General features: G+C 46.5%; 1 protein-coding gene across 2 annotated transcripts in view; it reads right to left on the bottom strand.

The window, feature by feature from the left end:
* Nucleotides 1-790: 790 nt before the first annotated feature.
* PIGL (phosphatidylinositol glycan anchor biosynthesis class L) overlaps nucleotides 791-16155 on the bottom strand; it is a 110914-nt gene continuing 95549 nt past the window's right edge. For both annotated transcript variants that reach the window (XM_025363079.1, XM_025363080.1), the window contains 2 exons: nucleotides 14319-14452; nucleotides 791-1250 (listed from right to left, as the gene is read on the bottom strand). In XM_025363079.1, the coding sequence (XP_025218864.1) occupies nucleotides 1152-1250; nucleotides 14319-14452 (233 nt within the window). In that variant the 3' untranslated portion in view covers nucleotides 791-1151. The remainder of the gene's footprint in view (nucleotides 1251-14318; nucleotides 14453-16155) is intronic.

Below are 16155 nucleotides of genomic sequence, written 5' to 3'. Positions count from 1 at the left end.
CCCTAGGAGGCATTCAAGATAATGGTGACACTAAGCAAAGCGGGGGCAAGTTGAGGTAGAGAGTCTGAACAAGCAGGTCTCTAACCTGCAGCTATGGAGAAGCAATTCAGTGTTTCCTGTGGCAGGTGGAGGGAATACTTACCCAGCACAGCATGAGAGACTCTTCAATATGCACCTTCATGTATTATCTTGTTCAGTTCTCTGAGGTTGGGATCGTTGTTATCTCCCATTTTGCAGGTGGGAGAATTGAGGCAGAGAAAGGTTCAGCACCTTGCCTTTGGTTACACAGCTGGTCATTCTGGCTTCAATCACAGGGCTACCAGCCTGTGCTCTTCACCACTGAGCTTCCCTGCCTCAGGCCACTTCCCCGGACCATTAGCTGGATTCTGAGAGTAGTTTCCAAGCCAGAGCTTTCAGAGTGCTTTTGTTTGTAGGACAATTTTAAGACAGTGGGTTCTTGAATCTTTTGTGTTTTTTTAAGTCTCAGATTTATCTTCCTATTTCCTACTTCTCCAAAAAGACTGAGAGCTGACATATTTGATTGTAAGCTCTTTGGGGCAGAGCCCTTGTAATCGTCTCTGTATAAAACAGTGCCCACCCCAGTGACTGGTATTTGGATGCTTCAGTCAACAGCTGTGCTGGTTAAATAGGGCAAGTTTTTCCTAGACCCGCATTCTGATAAAAGAAAAATCAAATGAATTATGATTGAACCAATTCAACAGACACTGTTGCATTTTATGTATGTGTTTTTGGTGACCTTACTTTGGAAACAATGTAAAAGTCACATCTGTGGAGTGTTTTTAGAGCACTTTTACATTCATTTATGATAATAGGGACCTGCCCAGGCACTGGGCTAGGTGTTCCACATATACTGTGTCATTATGTAAATTGTGAGTCACAAGAACTTGAGAAGCTAGCAGGGTAGCTATTATTATCCTTGGGGTGGTTTGTTTTTGGTTCTTTGGGTTTTTTCCCAGGGGAAGAAGCTGGAGTTTGGACAGCCCCTGGCCTACATGGCCTCCCTTTTGCAGAGGCTGCTCCAGCGGGGATCTCCTTGAGCTCAGGCAAATAAGCCAGTGCCAGGCCAGGTCCCCTGCACACCTTTGTCTATTTTCCCCTTTGTTCTTTGGATCTGAAAACCCTTCAAGGCTTCAGAGGAAGCTCAGTGAGTTGATTCTCATGTACCGGGAGAAGAGAATGTAGAGGCGGCGGAACCAGAGGAGCTGGCTGCGGTGGCAGGACATGGCTCTCTAGAAGAATCAAAGAGAATCAGTTATGAAACACTTGCACTGGAGCTGTTTCATTACTTTCAGATCTGGCCTCCTCACCTTAAATCCTTCCTCGCACTAATATGCTTCATGCTATAGCCTTATCTGTCTTCTTCCTGTAACCCACGAACCTCTCTGGATTGGCCCCCTATCATGGCCCCTGCTTTCGCATCTCCTACTTCCTCCCTGTGATTATAACACACAATGCTCACGGTAGCTACAACACTCACTATGGGATGCCAGAAAACTGGCAAAACAGTCCACATGCATCATCTCAATGTTAACAACCCTGTGAATCAAGTACTGTTATTACTGTTTTTTAAAAAAATAAATAGATGAGGAGACTCATCAGTCTCAAACAGCTAGTAGGTAGTAGAGCTGGCTGAGATTTTAACCCAGAGCCATCTGATTGACTCTACAGTCCACATTCTTTTTTTTCTTTTTTTTTACTTTTTTCTTTTTTTTTTTTTTTTGAGATGGAGTCTCGCCCTGTCGCCCAGTCTGGAGTGCGGTGGCGCAATCTTGGCTCACTACAAACTCTGTCTCCCGGGTTCACGTCATTCTCCTGCCTCAGCCTCCCGAGTATCTGGGACTATAGGCACTTGCCACCACACCCAGCTAATTTTTTCTATTTTTAGTAGAGACAGGGTTTCACTGCGTTAGCCAGGATGGTCTCCTGACCTTGTGATCTGCCCGCCTCGGCCTCCCAAAGTGCTGGGATTACAAGCCTGAGCCACCACGCCTGGCCGTTTACAGTCCACATTCTTAATCATGTTGCTACTACCTCAAATGTACAACACAGACAGGAATGTTTCATGGGAAGCAACCTAGTACATGCTAGTACACTATGCCCAAATTCCTCTGAGTTAGGTCATTTCGGAGGTACAATCACTGTCAGAAGAAGAAAACAAGGAATGGCACACAGGCGTGAGTTGTCGTTCCCACCTTCTAGGGGAAATGTACATTATCTTGTTATTCAGACCTTGTATAGTTCGGTTTTTAAACAGAATAGATTACAGCAACTGACTTCACTAGATATACATAAAAGGATGTGCCTGTTTATCTCTGAGTACCATAATTAACTTGCCTCTCTAAGCTAATATCTTCACAAACTTTTATGTAAAGAACCCCTTTTATATTCATTGTCAGACTCTACATGACTTGCCAGGTGCAGTGGCTCACACCTGTAACCCCAGCACTTTGGGAGGCCAAAGTAGGCGGATCACCTGAGGTCAGCAGTTCGAGACCAGCCTGACCAAAGTGGATAAACCCCGTCTCTATGGAAAATACAAAATTAGCCAGGTGTGGGAGCTCATGCCTGTAATGCCAGCTACTTGGGAGCCTGAGACAGGAGAATCGCTTGAACCTGGGAGGCAGAGGTTGCAGTGAGCTGAGATCACACCATTGCACTCCAGCCTGGGCAACAAGAGTGAAACTCCATCTCAAAAAAAAAAGAAAACAAGAAAAGAAAAGAAAAAGAACCTACATGACTTTAAAGACATAAACACACCTGTGATAACCAAGCTTTAACTGATAAAGAGAATTGAGGCAGAACAATCACCATAGAATATTATTGAGTAAATATTATGCAGCATTATTTCAACAGGAAATCTAACTATGATTTTTTTTTTTTTTTTTTTTTGAGATGGAGTCTCTATCGCCCAGGCTGGGGTGCAGTGGCACGATCTCAGCTCACTGCAACCTCCGCCTCCCAGGTTCAAGCAATTCTCCTGCCTCAGCCTCCTGGGTAGTTGGGATTACAGGCTCCCACTGCCATACTCACCTAATTTTTGTATTTTTAGTAGAGATGGGGTTTCATCATGTTGGCCAGGCTGGTGTCGAACTTCTGACCTCAAGTGATCCACCCACCTCAGCCTCCTAAAGTGCTGGAATTACAGGTGTGAGCCACCGTACCCAGCCCAACTATAATTTTTTTTTTTCTTTTTTGAGATGGAGTCTCACTCTGTCGCCCAGGCTGGAGTGCAATGGTTCAATCTCGGTTTAGCGCAACCTCTGCCTCCTGGGTTCAAGTGATTCTCCTGCCTTAGCCCCCGAGTAGCTGGGATTACAGGCACCTGCCACCACGCCTGGCTAATTTTTGTATTTTTAGTAGACACATGGTTTCACTATGTTGTTCAGGCTGGTCTTGAACTCCTGACCTCAAGTGATCCACCTGCCTCGGCCTCCCAAAGTGCTGGAATTACAGGAGTGAGCCACTTCGCCCGGCCCAATTACAATGTTTTCTTTTTCTTTCTTTCTTTTTTTTTTTTGTTGAGATGGAGTCTTGCTGTGTTGCCAGGCTGGAGTGCAGTGGCCCCACCTCGGCTCACCACAACCTCTGCCTCCTGGGTTCAAGCTATTTTCCTGCCTCGGCCTCCCGAGTAGCTGGGATTACAGGTGCGTGCCACCACATCTGGCTAATTTTTGTATTTTTAGTAGAGATGGGGTTTCACCATGTTGGCCAGGATGGTCTCTATCTCCTAACCACATGATCCACCCGCCTCGGCCTCCCAAAGTGCTGGGATTACAGGCGTGAGCCACTGTGCCCAGCCTCCAACTATAATTTTTAAAGGAAATTTACCATCAAACAAAATGGATGTGTAAGATCACAGAATAAAATGAAAATTTTGAAGACTGTAATAAAGAAAAAAATATTTAGGAAAACATTGAGAGAGAACGTTGTAGTCCAATCACACTTGATTTGTCTACTTGTAATAGTTACCAAGTTACAAGGATTTCCCATATCATGCTGCCTACATGGCCCATATACTGAGATGCCCTAATCTTTCTTTTTTTTTTTTTTTTTTTTTGAGACGGAGTCTCGCTCTGCCACCCAGGCTGGAGTGCAGTGGCCAGATCTCAGCTCACTGCAAGCTCCGCCTCCCGGGTTCACGCCATTCTCCTGCCTCAGCCTCCCGAGTAGCTGGGACTACAGGCGCCTGCCACCTCGCCCGGCTAGTTTTTTTGTATTTTTTTTTTTAGTAGAGACGGGGTTTCACCGTGTTAGCCAGGATGGTCTCGATCTCCTGACCTTGTGATCCGCCCGTCTCGGCCTCCCAAAGTGCTGGGATTACAGGCTTGAGCCACCGTGCCTGGCCGAGATGCCCTAATCTTTCAATGACTTTCAGCATTCATTAAGATAGACACTTATAGAAATTATTTATGTAGTGTGTCCAAAAATTTATTTAGATGTGTCCAAAATTATGTGTGCAATTTTGTATTTCTGCTTTTTCCCCTCTTTTGGAGCATTTTCACTATATATCCTTCAAAACTGTAATTTTATTCGTTATATAGTACTGTCTCATTCACCTGGTGAATATTAGTTCCTATTTTGGTTATTATAAATTATTCTAATGAAAATCCTTGGACATAAATTTCTGGACACATCTTTGTTCACTTCCTGAACATAAAATTATAAAAATATACAGAAGGAGTAGGATTGAAAAAAATTATGGAAATAAAAATTACCAGGTCAAAGTACATATATTTATTTTATATATATATATATATATATTTTTTTTTTTTTTTCTAGAGACAGGGTCTCACTCTATTGCCCAGGATGGAGTGCAGTGGCATGATCATGACTCACCGCAGCCTCCAATTCTTGGGCTCAAATGATACTCCTACCTCAGCCTCTCAAGTAGCTGGGACTACAGATAGGCTTTGCCACACCTGGCTATTTTTTTTTTTTTTTTTTGAGACAGAGTTTTGCTCTTTTTGCCCAAGCTGGAGTGCAATGGCGTGATCTCGGCTCACTGCAACCTCTGCCTCCCGGGTTCAAGTGATTCTCCTGCCTCATCCTCCTGAGTAGCTGGGATTACAGGCGCCTGCCACCACGTCCGGCTAATTTTTTGTATTTTTAGTAGAGATGGGGTTTCGCCATGTTGGCCAGGATGGTCTCAATCTCTTGACCTTGTGATCTGCCCACCTCGGGCTCCCAAAATGCTGGGATCACAGGCGTGAGCCACTGCACCTGGCCTTTTACACCTGGCTAATTTAAAAAAAATTTTTTTTGTAGAGACAGGGTCTTGCTATGTTGCCCAGGCTGGTCTTAAACTCCTGGCCTCAAGCGATCCTCCTCCCTTGGCCTTCCAAAGTGCTGGGATTAGAGGCATGAGCCACCATGCCCAGACTAATTTTTTCTTTTTAATTTTTTTTGAGACAAAGTTTTGTTCTTGTCACCCAGGCTGGAGTGCAATGGCGCGACCTTGGCTCGCTGCAACCTCTGCCTCGCAGGTTCAAGTGATTCTCCTGCCTCAGCCTCCCAGGTAGCTGGGGTTACAGGGATGCGCCACCACGCCCAGCAAATTTTTGTATTTTTAGTAGAGACGGGGTTTGGCTATGTTGTTCAGGTTGATCGCGAACTCCTGACCTCAGACGATCCACCAGCCTCCCAAACTGCTGGGATTATAGGCGTGAGCCAATGTGCACAGCCTTTCTTTTTAAAATTTTTAAACATCTTAATAATTGTGTAATTATTACTTGTAATTATACATAATAATTACTTATATAATTCAATACATTTGCCCAGGTGCAGCGGCTACTTGGGAGACTGAGGTCAGAGGATTTCTTGAGCTCAGGAGTTCAAGGCTTCTGTGGGTTATGACCATGTCACTGCACACCAGCCTGGGTGACAGACAGAATGAGAGCCTATCTCTAAAAAAAATTTTAAATTATATTTTAAAATGTAGGGGGCCACCACAAACAGCAGGGAGAGAAACAAGGGAGAGAGACTGTGGAAAACTTGACTAATAGAAGGCAGGAAAAGAATTGGGGGTGGGGTGAGTGTTGAACAGAAAACACAAAATTAGATAGTAGAAATGTCTAAATATAGCAGTAATTACAAATAAAAATAGACCAAATATATCCGCTACATTTCATAGCAGGACTTAAAAAAAATCCAACTACATGCCACTTACAGAAAATACAACTAAAAATCACAAGAAAAGGGTGAAAATAAAAGGATAAAAGAGAAAGATAAGCCATGCAGATACTAACCTAAAGAAAGCTGGTATATGAAGGCCAGGCGCGGTGGATGACACCTGTAATCCCAGCACTTTGGGAGGCCGAGGCAGGTAGATCATCTGAGGTCAGGAGTTTGAGACCAGCTTGGCCAACATGGCAAAACCCTGTCTCTACTAAAAATATAAAAATTAGCTGGGTATGGTGGCACATACGCATAATCCTAGCTACTTGGCAGGCTGAGGCAGGAGAATCGCTTGAACCCAGGAGGCGGAGGTTGCAGTGAGCCGAGATTGCACCGCTGTACTCCAGACTGGTGACAGAATGAGACTCCGTCTCAAAATAAAATTAAAATTAAAAAAAAAAAGAAAGAAAGCTAGTATATGGGCCAGGAATGGTGGCTCACGCCTGTAATCTCAGCACTTTGGGAGGCCAAGGCAGGCGGATCACGAGGTTAGGAGATCGAGACCATTCTGGCCAACATGGTGAAAGCCCATCTCTACTAAAAATACAACAATTAAGGCTGGGCATGGTGGCTCATGCCTGTAATTGCAGCACTTTGGGAGACCAAGGCAGGTTGATCACCTGAGATGGGGAGTTCGAGACCATCCTGACCAGCATGGAGAAACTCTGTCTCTACTAAAAATACAAAATTAGTGGGGCGTGGTGGTGGGCGCCTGTAATCCCAGCTACTCGGGAAGCTGAGGCAGGAGAATTGCTTGAACCCGGGAGGTGGAGATTGCAATGAGTGGAGATTGCAGTGAGCCGAGATCGCCACTGCACTCCAGCCTGGCGACAGAGCGAGACCCTGTCTCAAAAAAATAAATAAAAAAAAAAAAATAGAAGATAAAGGGAAAACCATTACAAAAGAGGGAACTTATAAGATAATAAGAGGAATTGGTTAGACGCAGTGGCTCATGCCTGTAACCTCAGCACCTTGGGAGCCCGGGGTGGGTGGATCACTTGAGGTCAGGAGTTCGAGACCAGCCTGACCAACATGGTGAAACCCCATCTCTATTAAAAAAAAAAAAAATCCAAAATTAGCTGGGCGTGGTAGTGCATGCCTGTAACTCCAGCTACTAAGGAGGCTGAGGCAGGGGAATCACTTGAACCCAGGAGGCAGCGGTTGTGGTGAGCTGAGATTGCGTCATCGCATTCCAGCCTGGGCAACAAGAGCAAAACTCTGTCTCAAAATAAATAAATAAATAAGATAAATAATCTCCTAAAAAGATATGACAGAGCCTGGGCGCAGTGGCTCCCACCTGTAATCCCAGCACTTTGGGAAACCGAGGCAGGCGGATCACAAGGTCAGGCGATCGAGACCATCCTGGCTAACACGGCGAAACCCCGTCTCTACTAAAAATACAAAAAATTAGCCGAGCGTGGTGGCGGGTGCCTGTAGTCCCAGCTGCTGGGGAGGCTGAGGCTGGAGAATGGCATGAACCTGGGAGGTGGAGCTTACAGTGAGCCGAGACTGCGCCAATGCACTCCAGCCTAGGCAACACAGCGAGACTCCATCTCAAAAAAAAAAAAAAAAAAAAAAAGATATAGCAGCTTTGGGCAGGGTGCGGTGGCTCATGTTTGTAATCCCATCACTTTGGGAGGCTGAGGTGTGCGGACGACCGGGTCAGGAGTTCAAGACCAGCTTGGCCAATATAGTGAAACTCCGTCTCTACTAAAAATACAAAAAACTTAGCCAGGCTTGGTGGTGTCAGCCTGTCTGTAATACCAACTACTCAGGAGGCTGAGGCAGGAGAATCACTTGAACCCAGGAGGCAGAGGTTTCAGTGAGCTGAGATCTCACCACTACACTCCAGCCTGGGCGACAGACCAAGACTCCACCTCAAAAAAAAAAAAAAAAAAAAATCAGTGTTACGAAAACCATTCACTGACCACAAAGCAATTAAATTATAAATTAACAATAAAAAGACCACATACACGGCAGGGCACAGTGGCTCACGCCCGTAATCCCACCACTTTGGGAGGCCGAGGCGGGCGGATCACCTGAGGTCAGGAGTTGGAGACCAGCCTGACCAACATGGAGAAACCCTGTCTCTACTAAAAAATAGAAAATTAGCCGGGCATGGTGGCACGTGCCTGTAATCCCAGCTCCTTGGGAGGCTGAGGCAGGAGAATCATTTGAACCTGGGAGGTGGAGGTTGCAATGAGCTGAGATCGCACCATTGCAAACCAGCATGGGCAACAAGAGTGAAACTCTGTCTCAAAGAAAAAAAAAAAAGCAAGAAAAAAAAAAAAAAAAGACCACATATACACACATAGCCATGCCATTCTCATTTGTGGTAGTTCTATAAAGTCGCTGAGAACACTGAATTAGTGAATACTGAACCATTGTTTCTAGCGGAAATACAGGGTTGGGTTCCCCCAAGTCTTTGGCCACAATAGTTTCATCCATCCATCAATATATAACCTTGTTTTATGTATATTTCTGTTTAAAAACTCCATATGAAATACATATTGTGGATTCATTAGCACTGAACTCATGGCCAATTGCACTGTAACTCATGCTTGTGATCAAACCCACATAAGGCATATTACAGCCTCTTGTGCTTAGGAATGCAAGACAGCAGTTCAGCATCATTCTTAGAGGCTATTTTAAACAGCAAAATCAACAAAAACCACAAAAATGAGAAAAATGGGGCATGAAATATACCACAAAAAGGTATTTTTTTACAGTGGGAGAGCTGAAACAGTTGGGAACATGCATATGTGCATCCAGTGACTCACGTTTCACCCCTCTGCGAGTGTCCACGAATGACCACAAAAGCACTTCGAGCACTGACTTTGGAGTTACAAATGACTTTTAGTGAGTAGGTGCATTCATAAATATTGAACTACAAATAATGAAGATTGACACACATGTTTGTAAACTCTAAACTATACCCTCAAAGATTAAGGAGGAACTCACAATGGAGACTATAAATTACTTATAATTAGGTGACAATAGGAGAACTACATATCAAAACTTATCATGTGTAGCTAAAGAAACACTTCAAGGAAAATTAATAGTATTAAAGTTTTTTTTTTTTTTGAAGATTGTAAGTGAAAACAAAACTAACCTTTCAAGTTAAAGAGATTTAAAGAACAGGCTGGGTGCGGTGGCTCACGCCTGTAATCCCAGCACTTTGGGAGGCCGAGCTGGGTGGATCACTTGAGGTCAGAAGTTCAAGACCAGCCTGGCCAACATGGCGAAACCCAGTGTCTACTAAAAATACAAAAGTTAGCCAGACACGGTAGTGGGCCCCTGTAGTTCCAGCTACTCAGGAGACTGAGGCAGGAGAATTGCTTGAACCCAGGAGGTGGAGGTTGTGGTGAGCTGAGATCGCTCCACTGCACTCCAGCCTCAGCGACAGAGCAAGACTGTGTGTCAAAAAATAAAAATAAAAAATAAATAAATAGGCTGGGTGCGATGATTTATGCTTGTAATCCCAGCACTTTGGGAGGCTGAGGTGGGCAGATCACCTGAGGTCGGGAGTTCGAGACCAGCCTGACCAACATGGAGAAACCCTGTCTCTACTAAAAATACAAAATTAGCCAGGCATGGTGGTGTGTGCCTGTAATTCCAGCTACTCGGGAGGCTGAGGCAGGAGAATCACTTGAACCCAGGAGGCGAAGGTTGAAGTGAGCCGAGATCACACCATTGTACTCCAGCCTGGGCAACAAGAGTAAAACTCTGTCTAAAAAAAATAAATAAATAACAGCAGAAAGAAAGAAAGAAAGAGCAGAAAGAAGGAAGGAAGGAAGGAAGGGAATAAAACCATAAATAAAGTAGGACAGAAATAATAAAGTACAAAAACTAATGTACGATCGAAGAAACAAGATATGTGCTCAACACTGCATTCTCAGTACCTAGCAAAGTGCCTCTTACTAGGTACAAAGGTTTACTGTAGAAAATTCAGAAAATATGGGCTGGGAACGGTGGCTTATGCCTGTAATCCCAGCACTATGGGAGGCTGAGGCGGATGGATCACCTGAGGTCAGGAGTTCAAGACCAGCCTGACAAATGTGGCGAAACCCTGTGTCTACTAAAAATACAAAATTAGCTGGGCATGGTGGCACATGCCTGTAATCCCAGCTACTCGGGAGTGTGATGCAGAAAAATCACTTGAACCCAGGAGGTGGAGGGTGCAGTGATCCGAGATTGCACCATTGCATTCCAGCCTGGGCAACAAGAGCGAAACTACGTCTCAAAAAGAAAAAAGAAGAAAAAAAAAAAACAAGCCCAGTGCAGTGGTTCACGCCTGTAATCCCAGCACTTTGGGAAGCAGAGGTGAGTGGATCATCTGAGGTCAGGAGTTCAAGACCAGCCTGGCCAACCTGGTGAAACCCCGCCTCTCCTAAAAATACAAAAATTAGCTGGGCGTGGTGGCATGTGCCTGTACTCCCAGTTACTCGAGAGCCTGAGGCAAGAGAATCGCTTGAACCTGGGAGGCAGAGGTTGCAGTGTGCTGAGATCATGTCATTGCACCCCAGCCTGGGCGACAGAGCAAGACTCCATCTAAAAAAAAAAAAAAATCGCCAGGCACGGTGGCTCAGCCTGTAATCCCAGCACTTTGGGAGGCCAAGGTGGGTAGATCACCTGCGGTCAGGAGTGCAAGACCAACCTGACCAATATGGTGAAACTCTGTTTCTATTAAAAATACAAAAATTAGCTGGGCCTGGTGGTGTGCACCTGTAGTCCCAGTTACTGGAGAGGCTGAGACAGAATTACTTGAACCTGGGAGGCGGAGGTTGCAGTGAGCCGAGATTGTGCCACTGCACTCCAGTCTGGGTAACAGAGGAAGACTCCATCTCAAATAAAATTTAGAAAATAAAGCTAGGCCGGGCGCGGTGGCTCAAGCCTGTAATCCCAGCACTTTGGGAGGCCGAGACGGGTGGATCACGAGGTCAGGAGATAGAGACCATCCTGGCTAACACGGGGAAACCCCGTCTCTACTAAAAAATACAAAAAGCTAGCCGGGCGTGGTGGCGGGCGCCTGTAGTCCCAGCTACTCGGGAGGCTGAGGCAGGAGGATGGCATTAAACCCGGGAGGCGGAGCTTGCAGTGAGCTGAGATCCGGCCACTGCACTCCAGCCTGGGCGAAACAGCGAGACTCCGTCTCAAAAAAAAAAAAAAAAAAAAAGAAAATAAAGCTAAACAAAAAAACCCCAAAACCAAAATAATCATCCTGAGTTTCTTCTATTCTCTTAGATTTTTTCCTTCCTTCCTTCCTTCCTTCCTTTTTTCTCTCTCTCCCTCTTTCCCTCGCTTCCTTGTTTCCTTCCTTCCTTCCCTCCTTCTCTCCCTTCCTTCTTTCCTTCCCTCCCTCCCTCCCTTCCTTCCTCTCTCCTTCTCTCTCCCTCCCTTCTCTCTTTCTTTCTCCCTTCCTCTCTCTCTTCCTTCCCTTCCTTCCTTACCTTCCCCTTCCTCCCTCCCCCCTTCCTTCCTTCCTTCCTTCCTTCTTTCCTTTTCTTTCTCTCACTCTCTCCTTCTCTCTCTCTCTTTCTTTCTCCCTTCCTTCCTCTCTCTCTCCCTTCCCTTTCCCCTTCCCCTTCCCTTCTTCCTAATAAAGCTGTGCTGCCCAGGGCAGACACAAACTCCTGGGCTCAAGCCATCCTCCCACCCCAACCTCTCAAGCAGCTGAGACTACAGGCACGAGCCACAATCCCCGACTTGGTTCTTCCACTTATTGTGCTAGCCGTCTCTCTGTGGGGGGCTTAAGTCTACAGGGGGATGCACCTGGAGACAAACTAGGGAACAATTCTCCTCAGCCCACCCTCTCCCTAACTCTGATGGCACTCAATCACCTGCTCCATGGACAGCTAAGAGTTTTCCCTAGGATGACCTGACCTGGCCTAGCTCTTCCTCAACCTGCATATAGGCTTCTTGCAGTCTGCCCTGGGCTCTTTTTTTTTTTTTTTTGGAGACGGAGACTCGGAGTCTCACTCTGTTGTCCAGGCTGGAGTACAGTGGCGTGATCTCAGCTCACTGCAACTTCTGCCTCCCGGGTTCAAGCAAGTCTCCTGCCTCAGCCTACCGAGTAACTGGGACTACAGATGTATGTTGCCACGCCCGGCTACTTTTTTGTATTTTAGTAGAGACGGGGTTTCGCCATGTTGGCTGGTCTCAAACTCCTGAACTCAGACAATTCGCCCATCTCAGCCCACCAAAGTGCTAGGATTACAGGCGTGAGCCACCCCGCCTGGCCTCCCCTAGGCTCTTTACAGAGGCTCCTGGCAGGTCTGAATTCTCCCTAACCTCAAGCTGGGAGCATCGCTCCATGTATAACAGTGATAAAATGGCAAATCAAAATGTCCAACAGTAAGGGATTCATGATATATCTTATGGTATATACATACAGTGGAGTACTTGGCAGCCATTGCTATTTGAATACTAAATGAAATAGGAGAAAATGTTCATAATAAATAGTTCTGATTTTTTTTTTGGCTAGGGTCTGGCTCTGTTGCCCAGGCTGGAGTGCAATGGTGTGATCAGGGTTCATTGCAACCTTGACCTCCTGGGCTCAAGTGAACCTCCTGCCTCAGTTTCCCGAGTAGCTGGGACCACTGGCATGTGCCACCATGCCTGGCTAATTTTTTTGTAGAGATGGGTTTTGCTCTGTTGCCCAGCAAGCAGTCCACCCACCCTGGCCTCCCAAAGTACTTGGATTACAGGCATGTGCCACTGTGCCCAACCCATAACATATTGTTAAAGCAGGTTTTTTTTTGTTGTTTTTTTTTTTTGTTTGTTTTTGGTTTTTTTTTTTTTTGAGACGGAGTCTTGCTCTGTCACCCAGGCTGGAGTGCAGTGGCCGGATCTCAGCTCACTGCAAGCTCCTCTTCTCGGGTTCACGCCATTCTCCTGCCTCAGCCTCCCAAGTAGCTGGGACTACAGGCACCCGCCACTTCGCCCGGCTAGTTTTTTGTATTTTTTAGTAGAGACGGGATTTCACCGTATTAGCCAGGATGGTCTCGATCTCCTGACCTCATGATCCACCCGTCTCGGCCTCCCAAAGTGCTGGGATTACAGGCTTGAGCCACCGCGCCCGGCCTTTTTTTTTTTTTTTTGAGACAGAATCAGCTCTGTCGCCCGGGCTGGAGTGCAGTGGTGTGATCCCAGCTCACTGCAACCTCTGCCTCCCAGGTTCAAGCGATTCTTCTGCCTCAGCTTCCCGAGTAGCTGGGACTACAGGTACATGCCACTACGCTCGGCTAATTTTTGTAGCTTTAGTAAAGACGGGGTTTCAACATGTTGGCCAGGATGGTCTCGAACCCCTGACCTTGTGATTTGCCCGCCTCAGCCTCCCAAAATGCTGCGATTACAGGCGTGAGCCACCACGCCCGGCCGAAGCAGGTTTTAAATAGACACTGTGTGATCCCATCTGAAATGCGTTTACACCTACACACCATAAATATATAAAGAGTAGGGCCGGGCGCAGTGGCTCACGCCTGTAATCCCTGCACTTTGGGAGGTCAAGGTGGCCGGATCACCTGAGATCAGGAGGTCGAGACCAGCCTGGCCAACATGATGAAACCCCAGCTCTACTAAAAATACAAAAAATTAGCCAGGTGTGGGGGCGGGTGCCTGTTATCCCAGCTACTCAGGAGGCTGGGGCAGGAGAATCGCTTGAACCCGGGAGGCGGAGGTTGCAGTGAGCTGAGATTGTGCCACTGCACTCCAGCTTGGGCGACAAGAGCAAAACTCTGTCTCAAAAAAAAAAAAAAGAGTAGAAAGATGTAGCCCAACATGTTAACAAGGATTACCTGTGATTGGTGGGGCTGCAGGTAATTGTTCCTATTTTTATTTTCTTTTTGATGCTTTTATGTTTTTCAAGATTTTCTGCAATGAGCATGTGTTACTTAGTTTTAGAAAAAGCATATATTATTTTTATAATTAGAAAAAAAGGCTAAAGTCATTGAAAAATCTATGCCTCTCAAGATCTAGCTGGCCTAGTCCTAACTCTCAGGGACAGATGCTGAACCACTGTGGAAGGCCTTCAATTAGGGCTTCTGCAGAGGTGGGGCTTTGAGGAGACAAGAGGTCTGGGGCAGAGATCTGAGTTGGGGTGTCCAGGAATTTACAATCCTCACCTTGGCCTGTGCCACTTCTTTGCTGTTGAGCACAAAGAGGACATCCTGAGTATGAAGCCGAGACAAGGGCAAATCCAGAAGGGAGATGTACTTGCGCAGCACATTCACAGACTGAAGTGTGAGCACAGAACACCCTGGTTGGAAAGGAGACAGGGAGAAGTGATGAGCCTTGAGGTCTCCAGCCAGATTTTCTCCTGAGTGTCCTCCCTCTACCCTGTGGCTCAGGGCAGGGCAGGACAGTGGCCACAGCATTGCCAGGTGTTTCTGTGGCACCAAAGCTGCTCTGTGCCCATCATTCTTGCAGCTAGAATGAGTAAAAGGGCCACAGAAGACCTGGCTGGCTACCCTCTACCCTGCCATGTGCCCTACCAAAAAAAGGTTGGTTGCTAGAGGTTGAGATCTGGCTACCTCAAAGCCAAAGGAAAGGTGAAGGAGACAGGAATTACGGTATTGGGAGGTTAGAGACCTGGTTCTAGCTCTGTCAGTCAAAAACTGACAGGGTTGGCAAAGTCCTTTAACCTCTCTGAGACTCAGGTATTTTTGTTTGTTTTTGTTTTTTTTTAGATGGAGTCTCGCTCTGTTGCCTAGACTGGAGTGCAGTGGCATGATCTTGGCTCACTGCAAGCTCCACTTCCTGGGTTCATGCCATTCTCCTGCCTCAGCCTTCCAAGTAGCTGGGACTGCAGGCGCCTGCCACCATGCCTGGCTAATTTTTTGTATTTTTTAGTAGAGACGGGGTTTCACCGTGTTAGTCAGGATGGTCTCGATCTCCTGACCTCGTGATCCACCCGCCTTGGCCTCCCAAAGTGCTGGTATTACAGGTGTAAGCCACCGTACCCAGCCTGAGTCTCAGTTTTCTAATCTGTAAAATTGTGTTGATAGTGTGAGACCTGCCCGTCTCACAGGATTAATATAAGAATCAAATGGCTGGGTGCAGTGGCTCATGCCTGTAATCCTAGCACTTTGGGAGGCCGAGGCGGGTGGATCACCTGGGGTCAGGAGTTCAAGACCAGCCTGACCAACATGGAGAAACTCCATCTAAAAATACAAAAAAAAAAAAAAAAATTAGCCAGGGGTGGTGGCGCATGTCTGTAATCCCAGCTACTGGGGAGGGTGAGGCAGGAGAATGGCTTGAACCCAGGAGGTGGAGGTTGTAGTAAGCCAAGATCCTCCATTGCACTCTAGCCTGGGCAACAAGAGCGAAACTCCATCTCAAAAAAAAAAAAAAAAAAAAAAAAAGAGAATCAAACGAACTATAGTCATGTACCAAAGACATCATGGCTTGGTAAGCTCTTTTCAGTCATCCCACACAGAAAGGGCACAACCTACTTATGTTTTCATTCATTGAATCTTCATATCGCTCCTATGAGGTATGACAGACCACCCCAGAAACTGGCCCAGAGAGGCTAAGCATGGGGGTCATGCAGTAAATGGTCAGGTGGGGTCAAATACTTTCTGTGGGTTAGGGAGAGTTCCTGACTGAGGCAGATTGATCCATCAAGCATCCAGCAGTCATTTACAACCTGCCTAATTGGTGGGGGGATGGGATTGAGTTCAGACTGGAAGAATACCAGAGGTGTAAAACATCCACCCTGTGAAAAAGCTAGACAGGTGAGGGGCAAACCTGGCCTCCCCACTCATCCAGAGGTGGCCCTGCAGGCAGGCACTTGCTGGCAGATACAATTTGCCAGGTACGGCCGGGCGCGGTGGCTCAAGCCTGTAATCCCAGCACTTTGGGAGGCCGAGATGGGCGGATCACGAGGTCAGGAGATCGAGACCATCCTGGCGAACACAGTGAAACCCCGTCTCTACTAAGAAATACAAAAAATAGCCGGGC

This window comes from Theropithecus gelada, chromosome 16 (genome assembly GCF_003255815.1).
Source record: "Theropithecus gelada isolate Dixy chromosome 16, Tgel_1.0, whole genome shotgun sequence".
In the NCBI taxonomy this organism is placed as follows: Eukaryota; Metazoa; Chordata; class Mammalia; order Primates; family Cercopithecidae; genus Theropithecus; species Theropithecus gelada.
The sequence above is the reverse complement of the archived record's forward strand: the minus strand, read 5'-3'. Positions and strand labels throughout refer to the sequence as shown.